We start from the raw sequence: 19,759 nt of genomic DNA, 5'->3' as shown, positions 1-19,759 counted from the left end.
CCATGTGGCCCAAATCTGATTGAAAAGATCAGATTCCCTGTAATTTGTCATTAAACAATCAGATCTGATATGTAAAACCCCTAAGGCCAGACTTTGTGGAAGTATTGAATGAATTACCCTGTAATGTTGCCTTGATTTAGCAAGCCTCACCGACCCCTATCCTATTCTCGCTCAAATCACCCTCTAACATGTTGTTGTTTTTTATTCGGCTTGTTTTTATTCATTTATTTATTTTTTTTCTCTACTGATCTGTGATTATTGTCTACATGTACACACTGTACCTCTCAATTTTGAAAAAGGTTGAAAGCAGGAGAAAAAGGTTGAAAGCAGGAGAAAGAAAATTGCCCTTGGGCTGATGTAAGTTTTTGTAAGCAACTGTCAAAAAAATAAAGAATATAAAAAAAAAAATCAGATCTGGGCCACATGATCTGAAATCACAAATCTGATTTGCATCATCCATCTTTATTCAGGGTATAACATCCCCCCCTGTCGCTTTTGTCTGAGGCCCCTGAAGACCCTAGCTGCAGCCCTGTCACATGACCGACACCGGGGTCCTGTCCCTTTAAGCCGGTGCGGAAGTGAACGCAGCTTCTGATGCGAGTTGTGTGTAGAAGGTCAGAGCTCCAATCCGGTTCGTGTCCGCTTCTCTCCTCAAACCAAACCGGTTTCCCGGGTTTGTCGTTCATCGCCTCACAGACGAGCCTCGACGTGTCAACTCCCGCTGCTTCGCACGGTAGTTGGAGGAAGTTGACATTTTTTGTATTTTCATTGATTCCGTCCTTCCTCCGTCATGTCCGCGGTCAAGTGCACTCGTCTGACCGGGCCCTTGGGCAAGCAGCTGCTGGACTCGGTGGACTGCGTCCTGTTCGACTGCGACGGGGTGATCTGGCGAGGGGAGCAGGCCGTGCCCGGGGCCGCCGAGGTCATCCGCCGGCTGAAGGAGCGAGGCAAGCAGGTCCTCTTCGTCACCAACAACAGCAGCAAGACCCGCGGGATGTACGCGGACAAGATGGCCAAGCTGGGCTTCCAGGTGCGGGAGGAGGAGGTGTTCGGCACCGCGTACTGCTCCGCCCGGTACCTGCGGACCGTGTGCGAGCTCCGGGGGAAGGTCTACCTGATCGGCAGCCCGGCCATGGAGCAGGAGCTGGCGGCCGTGGGGATCCAGCAGACCGGGGTGGGACCGGACCACGTCGCCGGGAAGTCGTCCGACTGGGCCGCCGTGCCCCTGGACCCCGAGGTGCGGGCGGTGGTGGTGGGCTTCGACGAGCACTTCAGCTACATGAAGCTGAACCGAGCCCTGCAGTACCTGAGCCAGAAGGACTGTCTGTTCGTGGGGACCAACCGGGACTCCAGGCTGCCGCTGGAGGGAGGCAAGGCAGTGCCAGGTAGGACTCGAACTCACACAACTTCTCCTCTGGTCGGTCAAATATGAGAGATCCATTTAGTTTAGTTCAGGGAAGAGGTGGTACTCGCAATAACGACAATATCCCAATACAGCGGTTCTGTGATCGATAGAGGTCTATCTATCTATCTATCTATCTATCTATCTATCTATCTATCTATCTATCTATCTATCTATCTATCTATCTATCTGTCTATCTGTCTATCTGTATATCTGTCTATCTCATGTCAGTTTATGTCACTCTATTCATCTCATTCTCTCTCATACTTTAATCTCTCTATCCATCTCTCTCTCTCCCTCCTTCAATGTATGCGTTTCTTTCTATCAATCTCTCTATATTAATTTACCTCTCTATCAATCTTTCTTTCTCTCTCTCTCTTTATCCATCCATCCATTCATCTAGTTACTGTTGAGACACAACAGAATTACAGCACAATCTCTTTATTTGACTGACAGGACACAAAGTTCTCTCTCTCTCTCTCTCTCTCTCTCTCTCTCTCTCTCTCTCTCTCTCTCTCTCTCTCTCTCTCTCTCTCTCTCTCTCTCAATGTATGCGTTTCTTTCTATCAATCTCTCTATATTAATTTACCTCTATCAATCATCTCTCTTTCTCTCTCTCTCTTTATCCATCCGTCCATTCATCTAGTTACTGTTGAGACACACAACAGAATTGCAGCACAATCTCTTTATGTGTCTGACAGGATACAAAGTTCTCTCTCTCTCTCTCTCTCCTCTCTCTCTCCCTCAATGTATGTGTTTCTTTCTATCAATCTCTCTATATTAATTTACCTCTATCAATCTCTCTTTCTCTCTCTCTCTTTATCCGTCCATTCATCTAGTTACTGTTGAGACACAACAGAATTGCAGCACAATCTCTTTATGCGACTGACAGGACACAAAGTTCTCTCTCTCTCTCTCTCTCTCTCTCTCTCTCTCTCTCTCTCTCTCTCTCTCTCTCTCTCTCTCTCTCTCTCTCTCTCTCGCTCTCTCTCTCTGAGATAATATTTAGATTTACTTTAGTTAAAGCTTCAGTGTGTATACAGTAGTTGCTTGTTTCAGCTGAATACCCCACCTCACCCTCCCCAAACATAACATAGAACCTGTGGGAGCCTTCACTAATGTAAATATGAGGTATTTAAATGTAAAGGGCCTATTCTAGGGTTTGGAAAACCACAATTCGTACAATTTAGATTATGACACACTAGTGAAAACATCACTAGGATTATTTAATGTTCAATATCTGTCAATAGAGCAACTTCAACTAAATCTTACACACTGAACCTTTTGAGGGAATCGCAAGATAACTCGCGATACACAGCCCATGATATCGATAATCTGTTATTCATCTGATTTTGTGCTGTACTGGTGAGCCGAAGTTTTCAAGTTTTCCACCCTAAGTTGGGAATTAAGTTCTATTCATTAATCCCTTCCTAGGCTAGATAGAAAAACCAACACGTGCAATTTAAGAAAACAACTTCAGCAATTTACTGACACCTGCAAAAAAAGGCCCCGGAAATGTTTCCAGGGGACTCCTTGTGTCATCAGTTCATACATTGCAACAGTGCACAGTTTTTTGCTGCAGATGTAGATGCAACAATCATGTTGAGGACATGGGCTGCTTTTGGCCAAATTTATCTGTGTGTATTTGAAAGAGAAAACCAAATACCAGGGACTAAATGTCGCCATATTGCAGTTTTTGCTGTCACATCACCTCTTGACCATTGCTCCTCCCCCCCTCAGGTACAGGCTGCCTGCTCCAGGCCGTCGAGACCGCCGCCCAGCGCCAGGCCCAGACCGTGGGCAAACCCAACAGCTTCATGTTCGACTGTGTGGCCTCCCAGTTCGGCGTGGACCGCGACCGCTGCCTGATGGTTGGCGACCGCCTGGACACGGACATCATGCTGGGCTCCAACTGCGGCCTGAAGACCCTCCTTACCCTCACGGGGGTCAGCACGGTGGCTGATGCCGAGGCTCACCAGAAGAGCGGTTGTGCGGAGCGGCAGGGGATGGTGCCGGATTATTACGTGGAGAGCATCGCCGATCTCCTCCCAGTTCTGCAGGGATGAGAGCTCCGCCGGTCGGTCGAGACTGAAGAGTAGCTGCGTGATGGCCTGGCTGCTGCTAACCTGAGGAAGCTGGGTAGCCTGTCACACACACCAGGACCCGTCGTCACTAAAGCTGCTCTCAGACTGGTGCTGGAGTCTGGACATTTCCCTGGGATTTTGGGCAGAGGCTTATTTCTCTTATTTGAGAACGCAGCAGGAAAACATCCAGTCAAATTCCCAGCGAGCAAGTGTACGTGTTGATGATGTGGAAGATGAGAGTGAAGAGCTTTTAACACGATATATATTATATTCCCCTATCGTCTGAATGTTCCAGACATTTCCTTTTGTTGTTGTTTTCCTGCTGCGTTCTCTGTAGGTGAACGGCAAAACCTTGATAAATATGCAGATGTAATATTCCGAGTTCATGTTTAAAAGTGGCTTCAGATTCAGAAAATCCCTATAACAAAGTCACAACTGTTGTGTGACAGAGGAGACAAAGAAAAAGACTCTAGAGCCAGATTTCCGTCATCAGTTTTGTCGTTTACTAAACCGTTTTTACATTATATAAGTAAAGGATATGTATAACATGAAATCATGACTTCCAGTATTGTTTCAATGCAATTTTTAAGTGTTAAATAGAAGAGTATATAGTGTTGGTTCCTTTTATTTTTGGTAAGAAGAGAGGCGAGTGTACTTTAACAGCCCTGATCCTGTGTGTGGTGCAATCTCGCCTTAAGCAACACCATGTCAATCGTAAGAAGGGAAATAAGCCAACATGCAGTTTCAGTAGTTCGGTGACACGTGTGCAGGCAGAGAATGGGACTAAAACGCACTGACCCTTTATGACTTGAGCTTTGTGTATTTCAACACCTCAACAGATTGTGCTAATATCTGCTTTTACACTCACGGACGAGTGAAATGACATCCAGTCTTGTTATTTTTGTCTGTCCAGTTCATTGTTGAAATATTTAAGATCATCCTTCTTCCTCTATTTTTTTCCATCCACTCTGTGTTCCTCCTGCCTTCACTGAAACCTTTGCTCAAGTCTGTAATAAAACATTATCTGTCCTCACTGCATCAATCTCTGCTCTCTTTTCAAAGTGAACACGGCTCACTTGCCTCTAAACCCTGCGCTTAAAGTCACCTTGGGGCTTGTCATCGGCTGGACCGCAGCAGCAGCATATCAACTCTCACCTGTTGAGAGAGACTTTCCCCTTGTCCATTGTGTGGCCCCCGGGGGCGGGCGGCCAACTCCTTTCATAGAAGTGCACGTTAAGAATAGGGTTGCAAAATTGCGGGAATATGCAAAGTGGGAAACCTTCCATGGAAATAATGGGAATAAACTGGAAATTTTGTGGGTAATTTATACTAACTGTATTTACCTTGTCATATACAGACATAAATATAAACATTTTGTTTTGTCATAGGCTGATTTAAGCCCTGAGGAAACTTTGGGCAGTTGACTATATGCTTCTGCATCAATGTGTAATTCTTAACAAAGGTCTTTGCACAGTATTTGCAAATGTACACAGCCTTTCCTTCTACATTGGCTGGGCTGAAATGTCTCCACACATTTTTCTTTGGTTGTACATTACTCTGTAGAAGTGTACGTTATGCTAATGTGTTTTCCCCAGTAATCTCATCGAAACTTACCTGACTAGTCCTGCACACTACAGCAGGCCTCAACAGTCCTGCTGTAGTGTGAAGGATGCTGGGAATTATCTGTGCATGTGATAGAAGAATGCACAGTGGAGGGTTGAAATTCAACGTGCAGCGTGTGCTGCATTCCATACATCTTTAAAATAGAGTTTTGAATTATGTTTTTTTTGCTCAGCTTTTAATTCGCGTAGTTTTTTACCCCAAAAAAATTCCCCAAATTCCTGAGCTTAACTTCCCATGGAAAGTTTCCGGAAAGTTTCCGGAAATTTACCGGAAACTTTCCGCCCCTTTGCAACCCTAGTTTAGAATAACAGTCAATGAAAGGATGGATGAAGTTAAGGAGGCACATTAAGTCATATCGGGCAGGAAAGATGGAGGAAAAGATATGAGGAAATTGCAGGAAGACAAAAGTGGATTCAGAGGTTTTTTTGTGTGGAGGGACTGATGGAGGGGTAAAGGAGGAGGGGGAGGAGGAGGTGGTGGTGGGGGAAGAAAAAGGTGGGAGGTCTGACAAAGAGGAGCTGACCAGGTGAACGGAGTCTGAGTCAGCGCTGGTCATGACCACAGCTCCGTGTCGATAGCCACAAGAAGGGAGTGAGGAGCCGTCCAGGTACGCAGGATGGTGACGTGTTGGAAACGATCGGAAAACCGTTTGGAGGAAGCACAGTGCACGGTAGGAACACGGCTTCCAATTCATCTGCATGTGAGGTGGGTCAAGGAGTTCGTTTGGGACCCAAATTGGCTGCAAGACCGTAGCTTTCCAAAGAATATTGTCGCATTTTCCTGTTACAATTGAATGTTTACATCCTGTAAACTCTCTTTTAAAGAGTGTCGTGTCTTTCAAGCAGCTGAGTCTTGTCGAAGTCGGTGTTTGAAGAGAGGAGACTGCAGACCCAGTACTTGCATGTATACAAGGTTTATTACAAGAAGTTCACAGGTCAGAACGGATACCATGGTACACCCGGAGACATCACAAGCCAATAGTGAAAGTCGGACTTGTCCCTGCAGGGCAAGAAGCTTTACAGGGGGGGAGGTGGGACCCCAAACCTAGAGATATCATGACATCACACAACAGGGTCCTTCATTGGTCAGGTCAAAAAGTAAACTCTGGGGGAAAGAGCTAACGAATAACATCTGGAATAGTGTTCGAAGAGTCTGAGCATGAGAGTCGAGACGACTTAGGCTTGTAGGATGTCATCATATACTACAAGAGCTTGGCTTCAGTACTTATGTGTGCTCACGTCTCTTCAGGATGGGGGTCCACCTGCAGCCCCCCAGTCCCATTTCCCACACAAGGCATTCTGGGTCAGCCTCTCAGCCCTTCTGCTCTTGCTGGTCATCGCCCTAGGTTTGACGGGGAACCTCGGGCTGTCTCAACCCCCCTCTCAGGTATGACCCCCCCCCCCCCTTCACTATTACTCCCACACTGTCCCACACTTGGCTGGCTGCAATAATCCGAAAATTTTTTTTTCATGCAGCCTTCACAGATTGTGAGGATCTCGGTTCAAGATCCGACTGGACTCGTGATCAACCAGTCGGCGGTGGTGGACCAGCAGAACGACCTGGTGACCTTTTCGGTGACCTCGCCGGCCAATCAGACGTCCACCGTGCTGTTTGATGTCAAACGCGTGCGTACAGATGATTTACAATCTTATTTACATGCTATCTACATTGAGAACTGACTCTAGTGGACTGTGTCTGTGTTGCAGGGTTTGATATGTTACAAACCAGTGGGCCAGGACACCTGCTTCCTGCAGAAGATGGAGGAGTCCGATTATGACAACGTGCGCGCCCTCCTTCATGAGCAAACCCACCAGGTAACGTGCACGTGAGAACTCAACACTTAAGGATATGTGAGTCTATATTAAGAGGCTGGGGTTGTCCTTTCAGCTCTGCCAGCTGCCTCTAAAGTCACAGCCTCACTAATGTGCGACCTGGCCTTTCTGACTCTAGCTTTATTATCCACTGAGCCAGGACCTGCTGGGGCTCATTCGTTTTGCATCACTTCCCACTCTGTACAAAAGAGACAGGTGAGGCACACAGGAATTGGAAGAGCCGTATAGTCCCCCCCCGTCTCTCTCCCACCTACATGGCTGAATTCCTCAGCACATCTGATCCCGCCGGCCCCCTCGGCGTGCCCAGGATCTCCTTACAGGAGGCGTCACGGCGCTGAGCCAGAGCCCTCGAGCTGGGCACAATGGCCGCTCTGTGTGAGGCCTTTAAGACTCCTCTGTTGGAATGAAATGCAGCCAGAAGCGCTGGCTAGTCAGGAATTGCTTATTTGTGTGCCTGGTGAAAAATACCTGGATCTTTAATGTCCATATTTCATCGTTCTCATCAGTCCTGTTTCCTTCTGATGTGAGTTGAATGGGAGCATCAGACTCTCATCTGTAATCTGACAAAACGAGCAGGTGAATGGCCATGAAGTCTTTCAGAGATGTGACGTGGGACCTGGCAGGGATTTGGTTTCTCTGCCTTATCATAGTTTTATTTTTTTTGCTGCACAATAGCCCATTTCCACTCATCAAAAGCCGCTGAGCAGTTTTGTGATCCCGACCGGTGGTGTCGCGTATCTCAACCGAGCTGCAAATAGCAGACATTTAATCTACGACAGGTGGAATGGAGAGAGGATGGACAATAGATGAAGTTTGAGGCACAATGGTCTTCTTGGTCACTCAGAGCGGAGAATACTGGCGGTTCTGTGACCCACTCGAGCATGACAGCGCTCTAAGTGGCTCTGTATCGAAGCCAATCAGCGGCGTAAGTGGCACAATTATTTGCCGCCTTTGTGATGAGCAAGAGCGAATAATGTGCGGCCGCGTTGACCCCATCAGAGAAGCTATCAGCCTAATAGCAGCTCCAGTTTCGATCTTTTGACTTTTCTTTGTTCACGTCTCCATTGCATTCACTCAAATATATCCCCATCACCTTGAAACTGTGGTGACACATGATTTCTCACACATGACACTCTTTTCTGCAGAGGACAGAACTCTGGTTTTGCGGTGGATTTTTGTGCTGAGATGCTGAAATATTTTTTTGTCCCCTCAGCAGAGTCACTTCCAGCTGTCTGGGAACGAGACCCAGAGGCAGACGGAGTTCCTGGGGGTACTGGCGGCCAGTCGGGTGGATGTGTCCACTCTGGAGGAGCCTCTGCAGGCGCTGTGTCACGACAGCTCCGTCCACTGGACCAGGAGGGCGAACGGTGAGGACGGTCAGAGGTTTAGAGAATCATTTAGAGAGGCACAAATATGAAGAGAGCCACATTCTTTCACTGGTGATGTTCTTCTGTATTAAGATGAGTCAGTCCCCCCACACGAACTATCACTGGAGTACCAAATGTGCCGAAACTTGCTGAACCCGACATTTTTGGTCATTTTTGCTCAATTAAAGCCAAAATCACTGGCTTCAAAATAAAATAAATGCACCCACAGAGGCTATGCATGTATGGTTTTTAAACTTGCTCAGCTTACGACTCTGTTACGCTGCTGAAACTTAACCCTCATCTATGACGGACATTGACCTTTCCACTGTCACAGGCAAAAAAGAACACCCAGTACTAAACTGTATACTCACTCAACAACCTATTGCATGTGGTGCTCAATGTGTAAATAATGTGGAAAAACTGCTCATTCCTTCTTGACATGGACCATGTGACTGTGACCTTTTGTGACTGGTCCAATCCCTTAAAAGGGGAATTCTGGTTCTGGGTGCATAAATGACTGGTACTTTATAAAACCTTGTCCAGTTGATCACCTTTGCTGGGAGCTACTATGTAATCCTATGAGGCAACAAAACCTCTTTTGTTCCACCAATAAACAGCTAATAATGTTATTCTGGGTCTTTTCACATTACAGACGTCACAGCGCATGCCACACCCACATTTATGAAGCGTGTCAAATACTGGGATTCCGCTCCGTCTCGTGTAATGACTCATTGCATGTTTTCAACAACTTCCTCACATTTCTTGAAGAGTCATCATAGTCTCCCTCCCTCTCTCCCGTCTCTCAGGCCCGGGCAAACAGAGGCTGGTCTACTTCTGCATCGACATCTGTTTCCCCAGCAACATCTGCGTGTCTGTGTGTTTCTACTACCTGCCAGAGTGACTGTGCATGTTCAGCTCTTCTCCTCCCAGCAAAAAAACATCAGGGAAAAGGCAAAGTTAAGTTTCCCTCTACAAGGCCGAAAGAAAGAAAGAACAGAACAGAACAAAAGCCAGCTTTGACTGTTTCCTTTGTGCCATGCAGCTGCCGGTGAACCCGTTTCCAACCTTCCGAGCGAGCAAAGACATGAAGACAGGCTGTCACTGTTATCACCAGAGCCCCATCGTCACCCCCTTCATGTGAAATCCCCTCTCTGGTCGCACGCTTCACAGATTACAGAAGAATGAAACCCCTTTTTTTGATACATGCCTCCAATTGTATTTCCTGTAACCCACTACTGCCGTGGGATTATGTGTAGCCATTCCTGTTGCAGCTCTGATCTGCCTAATAAAAGGTGAATTTTTCTTCAGTTTTTCTACGATAGAGTGAAATAAAATGAAAGGACATAGGAGACACTCTCCATCACCATTTATTCTCAATCCACATGGGATCATTCAGAATAGTACACCTTTAGAGCATTAAATGAATTACCATACATGAGATTAATCAATTCCATAAGAACTAAAGCGTGAAGGTGAAGAATAACGTGGTCCTTTTTGATTCAATAAATACAGTGTGCTATAAAAACAAAGACTTGAAATTGGTTGTGTTTCCGCCCAGAGAAATGAAGTTAAAACCTGTGGGGAGGTCGATAAACACGCTTGTGTATTTTCATCCGACTCCAACCTCAAGTCCATAATTGAATACTTACAAGCGTCTGGCAGGAAGAACCGTCATTACGTTCAAACAAGCCCCTGCTTTTTTCCGAGATAATTTCAAGGAGAATTTTGTTATAATTCCCATTGATGCCAACAGACGTACATCGCCTGGGATTTGAGTCACATCTTCCAAAGAGTCTCTACGCCACCCCCCGCAGGGACCGTCTGCCACATCTCGTGAGTTCACCTCCTTCCTCTTCAGCCCAGCACGCTGTCATTGAAGGCCAGACACACCACAGCCTTCTGGTGGCCACTGTATTCCCTCTTGATCTCACCGGTCTCCACACACCACAGGCGAGCCAGGTTGTCGGAGGAGGCTGCAGAGAGAGAGGACAAACTTCAATTCAGTTCATGGCAACGTTTTTCACCAACGAGATGCATTGAAAACCTTCCCTCTCTTCTAAAACAGTTTAAATCGCTTCATCTGTGAAGATCTATCAAGCAGTGCTTATGAAAATAAAGAATATTGAGGTCCCATTGGCAGAAATTGTATATAAAATAATCCTAGTGGTGTTCTCACTAGTGTGTTTCCTCTAAATTGTACAAGTTGTTATTTTATTTACCCTAGAATGGGCCATTTATATTTAAATACTTTATAATTATATCAAAAGCAGCCCCTCTGTCCGGAGACCACCCATTTTTTTTTTTACAGTAGCCCAAACTGGACAAACTAAACACCTTTTGAGTTTTTATGACAACTGAAGGCTGCCACAGGTTCTCTTTTAGTTTGGGTAGGGAGGGTGAGGTGAGGTGTATTCAGTTGCAACATGCAACTTCACCACTAGATGTCACTAAATCCTACACACTGAACCTTTAACTTTATAACGACTGTAGGCTAAGTCTGATTTGTAGATTATTCTTGCAGAGCTTCAGACACAGGACGTTCTTCCACAATATTCTGTATATAAAGATGGACGATATGACTGCTCTCCAAAAGCTTATCATCTCACAATGGAATGGTTTTGCTATTAGTGTATTGACATCGCTCTGTTGCCAGGGCGCGTGTACTGACCAGTCACAATATACTGGGAGTCTCCAGAGAAGGCGCAGTCCCACATCCAGCCTCTCGACGTCTCTCCAGGATTATTGCTCTTGATGCTCAGTTCAGTCATGAGTGAGAAATTGGACGTTCTCCAGATCTTACAGGTCTGATCTGCTGAGCAGGTGGCGAGTAGTCTGGAGGGGATGACAAACGCAGACAGTTAATATCATTAACATCAGAGCAGTTAACCTGAAAAAGCATCTCACTGAAGTATGTAAAAAATCTGCTGTAACTGAACAGTGAGTGTGTAAGGGAGAGGGCAACTCACGTGGAATCAGGGCTGAACTTGCAGCGGAGCGAGTAGCGTTTGTGTGCTGGGATCTTAGTCTTGGGAATGAGCTGAGTCACCTCATCTCCGATGCCTCCTGCGAGGTTCCACACGTAACAGTTTCCCTGTTCAGGATGACAAAGGAGGCTGTTTCAGTTTTAGGATTTACCTCGAACCTTCACACTTCTCTCGACTGTTTGTGCACTGACCGAGCTGTTGACTGCCGCCATGTAACTGGCATCTGGGTCAATGTGGACTGAGTTGATCGAGACCTCGGGCTCAGGAATCAGCTGTTCGTTGTGGTCGGTCTTGAGATCCCAGATATGAATCACTCCACTCTGGTCTCCTACAATAAGCTCGGCCTAAAAGACACAACATCAACAGTTTCCTGATCAAGCAGTAAGCACACGCTCTGACTGACTTGAAGTAACATCATAATAAACACACGTTTATCTTAGACTATTAAAATAACAAGTAACATGTCAGTGGCTCACCTGGTTAGGATGCAAGCACACACAGTTTATCGGAGCGTTGACTTGAAAAATCCTCTGACACTGAAGATTTCTTGACCTATAGAAGGAGGTGTAAAAGTGTGATTATATATAGATAATCATATGAAATATATTATATGATGTGAGCGTGCATTGCCATACCTCAGGTCCCAGATGCGAGCCATGCAGTCCTCTCCCCCCGTGTACATCCAGCGCCCATCTTCATGAAAGCCCACCGACGTGATGTTCTTAGTTACTCCATCATAGTTGATCACAGGGTTGGGGTTGTTGGAGTTCAGGTCATACATGCGGATGTGCTGATATCCTAAAGAAAGCACGGTGTTAAGATCGTGTGACATTAAGCAGCCAGGACTTTAACTATGACTTCCAAGTATTAAAGGATTGAGATAAAAACAATCGGAACCAACCTGCAGCTGCAATCATACTCCTGTCTGGTGTCACCTCAAGTGAATTGACTTGCTGGCAGCAAATGTTAAGGAAGTCGTTTGTTTATTATGGATTATACCATTCAACCGCAAGGTTCTAATCATGGACGCATTATAAGACCACATGAGTATTATAGAGCATCCACAGTTCAACTTTGAGTTAGATATATCTACAGATAGAACTTGAACACGCTGAAATATTTATGTCACCTAAAAACACTAGAAAGACCTGTTTCAGTCTCTTTATTAAAACCTAATGGACACACATCTTTGTATTATCCAAACTGGACTAGACTGCTAATGCTACAGCACTTCACAAGAGTAGTTGGAGCAGACTGTATCTGCTAAGGAGACTGGGGTTATTTCGGAGTGCAGGGGGCCTCTCTGACCTTTACTGGCACCTTTACTGGGCAGACTGGGCGACTGATCAGGAGGGCCAGCTGGGTCCTGGGAAAACCCCCTTGACCCAGTTGAGGTGCAGGGACAGAGGAGGATGATGGTAAAACTGTCATTTCCGCTGGACAACCAGTCCCGCCCCCTGCAGGACACCATCACAGTGCAAAACTCTCACACTGTTCTGTTTACACTATATAAAATGTCTCTATTCTATTCACAGGTGTATATTTCTTGTTTATATGGCACATTCACTTGTTATTATGTTCCCACGATCATCAAACCACTTTCTGCCCTCGGGTCTAACCCCGGGTGAGTGAGGAGGATACGGAGTCCTGGTGCTGGACGGTCCGGGTGCAGATGCCGCTGTGTGCCTGCCAGAAACGGACCGTGTGGTCGTAACCAGCCGTGGCCAGAATGACCGGGTCGCTGCCCACCGTGCCCTGGTTCACGTTCATGCTCGACCGCTGCTCCGTACCCCGGGAGGGAGAAAGGTTAGACACTGGGGAGGAGACAGGCGGCTGGTTACTGTGGGTTTAGTGCTGTGGTCACATGTCAACATCAAACAGGAGCGGGGTTTATTTATTCTCATGCTGTGTAAATCAAACACACATCTCAAAAACGCACAGGCTAACGTTAGCAAAGTAGCTTAGCTCCGCCCGTCATGCAATTCGTACAATGATCGCACACAGTGTGTCTGTGTTTCACTGTAGGGAATTATTTTATAACAGCTTCTGCCTCTAAATGAAGAAAACCAAAGAAATGTGACAAATTGTTTTTACCTTCAGTTGATGTTGACGAGAAGTTTAGTACGTCCCTGTAATGTGTCCCCTGGCAACATGCAATAGTTTAAAAGTTCCGGAGTTCTTAATCGGTGCACTCGTGCCACCTACCGGCTCTTATTAATCATTGCAACATAAATGGATGACGTGAAAGTAAAACCCCTGGATCAACATAGATATGGTGAAAACCTCATTTTAAAAAAAAACATATATTTATTGGTTTTATATAGTTTTATACATTTACATCAATTAACATACATACAAGAACCTTCCCCAACCTGAACATATGGCAGCATAAATGACAATAAATAATACAAATGTCACAGAAATTGCTAAGATATGAGTACAACATAAATTCAAGTACAAAAAATTACAATGAAAATAACAATTTAGTTTAAACTTAATTAAAACAAAATAAAATATATATATCAGTAAAATAAAATACAGTCACTAACATGAAACAGAGCACAGCACACATTCCTCACATCATTTTCATTTTAGTCTAAATAAACTTTAGAAAAACTACAAGTCACACATTTTTTTGGTAATGTTTTAAGTCTGGTTTTTAATTAAATCGCATTTAATGGAACAATAACAGTTGCTTGAGACACTTGACAAATATTTAAATAAATATACATTCTATAAATAAATGAAATAAATATAAATGAATAGGTTCATTTATTTAACAAAATTAAGTTAAACCAACAGAACATTCTTAAATGTATAAATTAAATTGGTTAAATAAATAATGCACAAGATGCCTCTATCCACAAAATACAGATGACTAATTCCCTTGTTAACATCTTCATCAGAACAGCAGCTAACAGCAGGTAAAACAGACAACTATGATAATATAACGTGTTCCTGCTCGGCTAGTGGTGTGTGTGTGTGTGTGTGTGTGTGTGTGTGTGTGTTGGTCAGAGGCTCAACAGGGCAGACATGTGCTGTTTCACCTCCCCGGGGTCGGACAGGGAGCAGGCGACCACCTCTCCCCTGATCCCGCTCCTCGTCTTAGTGGAAGGCAGGACCTATAACACAGTGAGGGGATTTGAGCACGTGATTTGCTTTGAGCTCTGACGTGGCGCGGCAGAGGATCAGAAGCTACCGTACCTTCACGTATACTTTGCATCTCTCCAAAAGAAGTTTCCACTTCTTTGCCGTTCGCTCATCGTCGGTCAGACTGGTGAACTCTTTTGTCTGCAACACATGAAACGGAGACGATGAAGTACAGATGCAGACGCTTTCAAGGATTTGAAATAAATCAATTTAGTATCAGGATGCATCTTCCTTCTCATAAGTTTTATCCCTGAACACAGGGGCTACTACATTAAGAGCTGATGCTGAATAACAATCCTTCTGTCAATTGGTACTAACTGTGCAGCCAAGTGTCTTCTCTGCCACTGGTCCTCTGAGGGTGCAGGCGTGCAGGGTGCCGGTGTGATCTGTGAAGTCCACCAGCAGGTCAAATCCAGTGGTGGCTGACAGCCCCTGATCCGCCCCAGTGCACAGCTGGTTGGTACAACTCTGTGCATCCTCAGTCACCTGGAACTTACACCTGGAGCTGAGACAGGAGACAAAACTAATGGAGGGATTTGTTCATGGACCAGAGCGGGAAAAGATCGTTATTCTCGATAAAGCATCCACACTCTCACCACCGTGTCTTGATGACTTTGGAAACAGAGGAGTCGAGGTCGAGTTTGGAGATGAAGCTGTACGTGATTCCAAAGAAAATATCAGCACTCTCGTGGGCCTTCTGCTTCAGCTGGGTCACGGTGTACACGTCGACGATGGAATCCACTGGAGAGACAAAAGCAGAAACACGTCCATGTCTGCTGACACTTTCTTTATAACTAAGGCAGGAACAAAGACTGCAGTCGTGACTTTGTCTTCTGTTAATTTAATGTGTTCCCTACGGTTTTAAAAATGTTAACGTGTTGTGTAGCGTTGAGTCCTATTTGGACCGATAGAAGATAAATCTTGAAAATAAAGGCTGACAAATATAAAGTAACATTTTCGAAAAGCTTATGAATTAACTAAAATTGATGGGTGGACAGGGTTAGGGTTAAGAGCTGAAACTACTTGGGTTCTTTTTCGAGAAGAAACATGTAAGTGGCTGTGAAAGTGTGGCTCCATATTGGGTTTGTAAGAGTTTTTAGATTAGTGTGTAGGCCCATGGCCCAGAGGAATAAACTACACAGGCCACACAGCCAGTACTAGTCATGATCAATCAGTGGATTGTTTGTTTTGGTCGTTTCACAGGAGCTGCAGACAATCGGAGAATTACACAGTAAAAGAAACTGGATTTCAGCCACACACTGGTCTCAGAACTTGAGAGTAACCCACCAGGAACGTCCTCTGGCTTCTCATCTTGATCCAGAGCTCCAGACTCCGACACTTGCTTGGCGTAGCTGAACAGCAGGCTGGCCTCCCTGGTGTCTGGGAGCAAATGATGATTGACCGTGACACATATTCCTCACTGAGAATATTCTTCTCGCGCAGCGGGAAGAGGATATTCTTTTTCCTACACTGCACAACCACATCCCGGTGGTTTGATTCACACTGCAGTATTTGACTTTTGTATTTGATTAATTGCACAATAAACAGTCGTATCGGATCCCTCGTTTTTGGATATATTGGTGTAATACCTTACCGGGGTTCACGGTGATAATGGTTTTCGAGTTGACGCTCGCTGTCATGCCACTGCGGAAGCTGTCAAAGCTGATCTTTGCGTCGGCGATGAAGAGAACTTCGAATGAAGAGTCAAAGTTAAAACAACAGTAAGTTACCTCAAACACAAACAGAAAATCACATCTCAAATATCCACTCCCATGTCTCTCGTCAGTGCCGTGTGCTAATGCGACATGACAGGCTGCAAAAACAGCTCAATACAGATTCCGTGTGTGGCTGAGAGGGAGCGGCAGCCGCTAACCTACCCGTCTCCTTGGGTATCCAGGTTTGCGCAAACTGAATGGCTTCTCTGTCCCAGCTGTGAGTGAAGCAGAGGTCAGGCAGTCACTCAGGGGAGGGCACAGTGAAAATCAAACACACATGCAGCTCAGATTCAGGCCGTTCATAGCACGGTGGCGATCCGAGTCGCCAGTAAGATGGAATATGGCACATAAGCAACGAAAGCAATAAATATTTATTCATTTTCCAATCGACTAAACTGCGGTGACGCACCAGACGACGGGGAAGGATGAGACGGAGTCGTCGAAGAGCTTCACTTCCAGCCTCTGGCCTTTGCGTCCATCTGAAGTGGTGAACAGCCTTGGCTCCCCAGTCTGAAGAAGTAAACACAATCATGTCATATCGCAGCATCGCCTTTTCATGAAAGATCTAACCTCTCTCTGAACTTACAGACACATCTTCAAGGGCTTTATGGTGAGTCGGTATGTTCCAGGCAAACAACACGCATACCCTCACGTTACCACACAGACCAAACACACCCAATGTCGTCTATAAGGGAATTCACAAGATATCAATTCAGCAAATTTAGAAACGTCTGACGTGTTTGATTTTTAACATTTGCTCTGCATATGTGCTCACGGGCAAAAAACATCCTGTATCAAGGCTTCCCACCGCGACTTCAGTGGCAACTTCCATGACTTTTCCATGACCGACTTTCAAAATGTTACATTGGAACCCTTCCCCCCTTTTTAATGTTGTTTTTCAGCTCAGGAAACTTTTACAGCCGATTTTCCACCATAGTTGAACTGAGTGTGGAGAGAAAGACAGCTGAGAAACCGCTATCTAATGCAATCAGTGTGTTAGAAAAGTTGGAAAATACATCCCGGTTCATTCCTGTCGAAGTGAACATTACTAAAACGTTGTGATATTTGAGTTTAATAAGGAGGTTGTCAATATTCTGCATATTTTCTGGAAAACACTGAACACATTGCAATAATTAATCACGTCCCAAAAATGTAATGGCCGTGATCGAGTCAACGAGGACTTATTTTGAGTTCACACTGTGACCACAGTTCTCTTTAAAATTCTTCGTGCAGGATTCAAACTGACAACCCTCAGCTTATTTGGTTTAAAGGAAACATTCACCCTAAAGAAGTAATAATGTTTTCATTTCACTTCTGGTAATCAGGCAAATAACCGCATTTCTTAAAGTGTTGAACTATCCTGTAAGATCCTTTTTACTGCAGTGGAAAAAACACATCGGTTAACATCACGATTGCTCCACTCTTTCAATGTAACATAGAAAAGCCTTTTGGGAAACGTGGGGAAGTGTAGGGAACTGTGGAGGCAGATCGATGAAAACTAAAGCCGTTTTCAGACATGAACGCTGGAAAATGTCTGGACCCAATTCATATATGAGGAATGCAACAGGAGATTGCCATTGACATCTTCATCAGGGTCTTCTACGGGTAGGGCACCATCAGCATCATTTTTATCCTGAGGTATTAGTGTTCTTCCAGATTTGTGTCTGTCGCATATTAAAAGTTTCACAGCGAGCCGACTCACTCGCAGTGAAATCTGCGGACATGTTCCTGCTTCAGATATTTTACAGGAACATCCCTTGAGTTAAGTGCATGTCTGAAAACAGCTTAAATATGCACATCTCCTTAAGTCCTATTTATACTGAAGGTATGCAGCTTAACGATGCCCTTACCGATCTCACTGCAGCCAGTATATTGACCACTGTGCCATCCAGCTGCTGCCCGTTGGCCACTATGTCTCCCAGTGTGTAAAAGTCTCTGGAGTCCTTCGCTGGCAGGTGGATGAGTGGCAGCAGTCTGTCGATGGTGTCCATGTCGGCACACAGGGACACCTGGGAGTGAGCCTCCGTCAGCAGGAGCCTGTAGAGACTGGGGACAGACACAGACTTCTGAACAAGTCCTTTGACACAATCATCAGACATTACAGACGGTTACATCATATTTTAAACGGGATTGCATCCTGGTAGCCTTGTTTCCTTCCAGCTTCCCTCCAGCACCACAGTATGAACATGATGACGAGGGAGGTTTTTAATTACCTTGGCGTTGTGGGAGAGAATCGCTCATCTTTCTCTGGGTCTTTGTTGGCGACCAACGGATTTTCAACGATGACTTGAAAGAATAATAAGAAACAATTTTGTGTTAAGACATTTCAATGTGTAAAATGTTGCTAAATTTATACTTGAAAGTATTTAACTTAAGAAAAAAACAATAATGTTACTATATTGTTGTTGAGTAGCTTGATTTTCATTGCAAATAAAGAAACACCTCATAAAATGTAAATTTTTTCATCATTTTTGTCTTATCAATAATTCAAAAATCCACAGATATTATTATCTGGGCTTAATTGACTAATATTTAATACTCAAAATCAATAGGTTTTAAAGTAAACAAGAAAAGTGGTCAAAGATGAACATGATTCCTTTTGTTCTTTTTCATTAAACTGGAAGCTATATATGAATCTAAACACATCTAAGGCCTCTACTGTGAATGACTAAATAACAACAATTAATATTTTTCCAGAATCTCAAGTGTCTTCAAAGCTTACGAGTGCTTTCACAGTAACTTCCTCACCACAGTCTCCAATGCTGAAGCTGTTGGAGAGGCCGTTGATGTAGCCATCGCTCCCCCAGGCTGCCACATTAATGAAAAACTCAGGCGAGTCCTTGATAGTGAAGCCAAAAGTGAATCTGTCCGCACCAACATCTGGAATCCAGACACACAGGTTCAGTGAGCGTTGCATTCAATTGATAAAAAAAAGGAAAAGAGAAAAGCTGGCAGAGCTGTATCGTGTGGTATTTAACCGCCCAGAAGAGGGGGCTGGTGTTCAGGACACCAAGGTGCAGGGGTGTTAAAGAGGAATAAGAAGATCTGAGGTGCACTGATTTAACAGACACCAACTTTTCCTGTCAGGGAAGCTTTTCACGTCGGTTTTCCAGATGATCATGCCTGACACTTTCTGGTGAAGATAAAAAATAATAGGGTGATGATGACAGTGAGAACAGATGTGTTTATTTTAAATGGTTCAACACAAGTTACAGAACAAAGTCAGAAGAGCAGATCCACCAACGTAGATCAATAATTATTGAAAGGCCCATTAAAGACTGGTTTTAATTTAATGGCTGTTGCTGATCAGATATCAAGTCACCACAACTCACCGGATGAGAGAAGTTGGGATGAAGCTCAGAGATGGCGATGTTGCTCTGATAAGCAGCCATTTTGGTTCTTTTAACAGATGGTACCTGTTCAGTTTGGGTCACATTTACAGATTCTGCATTAAATAAAACAAATGCAATTATTTTAACAAGAGTTAACATGTTAATAAAACCATTTAAACATTTCCTTTTTTCCAAACCTAGCTTAAACATCAGACATTAGCTCAGAACGAACAACCAACTGTTAGCTTGTTAGCTAACATTAGCTAGAAG

The 19,759-nt window shown here is 44.6% G+C and overlaps 4 protein-coding genes across 4 annotated transcripts; 2 read left to right on the top strand and 2 right to left on the bottom strand.

Moving 5' to 3' along the window:
• Positions 1-611: 611 nt before the first annotated feature.
• pgp (phosphoglycolate phosphatase) lies at positions 612-4,522 on the top strand. The gene is made up of 2 exons (XM_061095043.1): positions 612-1,385; positions 3,143-4,522. Exons 1-2 carry the CDS (start codon positions 791-793, stop codon positions 3,466-3,468), a joined length of 921 nt encoding a protein of 306 aa, XP_060951026.1. The 5' UTR covers positions 612-790; the 3' UTR covers positions 3,469-4,522.
• Positions 4,523-5,725: 1,203 nt separating this feature from the next.
• On the top strand, positions 5,726-9,209 carry bricd5 (BRICHOS domain containing 5). The gene is made up of 6 exons (XM_061094352.1): positions 5,726-5,779; positions 6,358-6,495; positions 6,585-6,734; positions 6,816-6,923; positions 8,155-8,308; positions 9,115-9,209. Exons 1-6 carry the CDS (start codon positions 5,726-5,728, stop codon positions 9,207-9,209), a joined length of 699 nt encoding a protein of 232 aa, XP_060950335.1.
• A 450-nt stretch (positions 9,210-9,659) lies between these two features.
• mlst8 (MTOR associated protein, LST8 homolog (S. cerevisiae)) lies at positions 9,660-13,437 on the bottom strand. Its single transcript, XM_061094961.1, has 9 exons — positions 13,387-13,437; positions 12,934-13,106; positions 12,194-12,245; positions 11,928-12,090; positions 11,769-11,844; positions 11,484-11,636; positions 11,275-11,399; positions 10,977-11,140; positions 9,660-10,281 (listed from the first exon to the last, which is right to left on the bottom strand). Exons 2-9 carry the CDS (start codon positions 13,060-13,062, stop codon positions 10,163-10,165), a joined length of 981 nt encoding a protein of 326 aa, XP_060950944.1. The 5' UTR covers positions 13,063-13,106; positions 13,387-13,437; the 3' UTR covers positions 9,660-10,162.
• An 866-nt stretch (positions 13,438-14,303) lies between these two features.
• On the bottom strand, positions 14,304-19,549 carry meiob (meiosis specific with OB-fold). Its single transcript, XM_061095532.1, has 13 exons — positions 19,490-19,549; positions 19,233-19,290; positions 18,906-19,037; positions 18,371-18,443; positions 18,008-18,203; positions 16,567-16,667; positions 16,320-16,372; positions 16,037-16,132; positions 15,730-15,822; positions 15,039-15,183; positions 14,761-14,947; positions 14,497-14,583; positions 14,304-14,414 (listed from the first exon to the last, which is right to left on the bottom strand). The coding sequence occupies exons 1-13, from the start codon at positions 19,547-19,549 to the stop codon at positions 14,304-14,306; spliced, it is 1,392 nt and encodes a 463-aa protein (XP_060951515.1).
• Between the last annotated feature and the right edge of the window lie 210 nt (positions 19,550-19,759).

Source organism: Limanda limanda, chromosome 21, assembly GCF_963576545.1.
Source record: "Limanda limanda chromosome 21, fLimLim1.1, whole genome shotgun sequence".
NCBI classification, from domain to species: domain Eukaryota; kingdom Metazoa; phylum Chordata; class Actinopteri; order Pleuronectiformes; family Pleuronectidae; genus Limanda; species Limanda limanda.
This window is presented reverse-complemented; position numbering and strand designations above follow the sequence as displayed.

Coding starts and splice junctions, on each gene's coding strand:
- mlst8 (XM_061094961.1), bottom strand. CDS start 13,062: ATGAACGTGAACCAGGGCACGGTGGGCAGCGACCCGGTCATTCTGGCC. Junction 11,141..11,274: donor AAGTTCAGCCCTGATTCCAC/GTGAGTTGCCCT, acceptor CATCCCCTCCAG/ACTACTCGCCACCTGCTCAG. Junction 10,282..10,976: donor CTCCCAGTATATTGTGACTG/GTCAGTACACGC, acceptor CTCTCTCTGCAG/CCTCCTCCGACAACCTGGCT.
- pgp (XM_061095043.1), top strand. CDS start 791: ATGTCCGCGGTCAAGTGCACTCGTCTGACCGGGCCCTTGGGCAAGCAG. Junction 1,386..3,142: donor GGGAGGCAAGGCAGTGCCAG/GTAGGACTCGAA, acceptor TCCCCCCCTCAG/GTACAGGCTGCCTGCTCCAG.
- meiob (XM_061095532.1), bottom strand. CDS start 19,549: ATGGCTGCTTATCAGAGCAACATCGCCATCTCTGAGCTTCATCCCAAC. Junction 18,204..18,370: donor TTCTCTCCCACAACGCCAAG/GTAATTAAAAAC, acceptor GTCTGTCCCCAG/TCTCTACAGGCTCCTGCTGA. Junction 15,184..15,729: donor GAAGCCAGAGGACGTTCCTG/GTGGGTTACTCT, acceptor TTGTCTCTCCAG/TGGATTCCATCGTCGACGTG.
- bricd5 (XM_061094352.1), top strand. CDS start 5,726: ATGGTGACGTGTTGGAAACGATCGGAAAACCGTTTGGAGGAAGCACAG. Junction 6,924..8,154: donor TTCATGAGCAAACCCACCAG/GTAACGTGCACG, acceptor TTGTCCCCTCAG/CAGAGTCACTTCCAGCTGTC. Junction 8,309..9,114: donor CTGGACCAGGAGGGCGAACG/GTGAGGACGGTC, acceptor CCCGTCTCTCAG/GCCCGGGCAAACAGAGGCTG.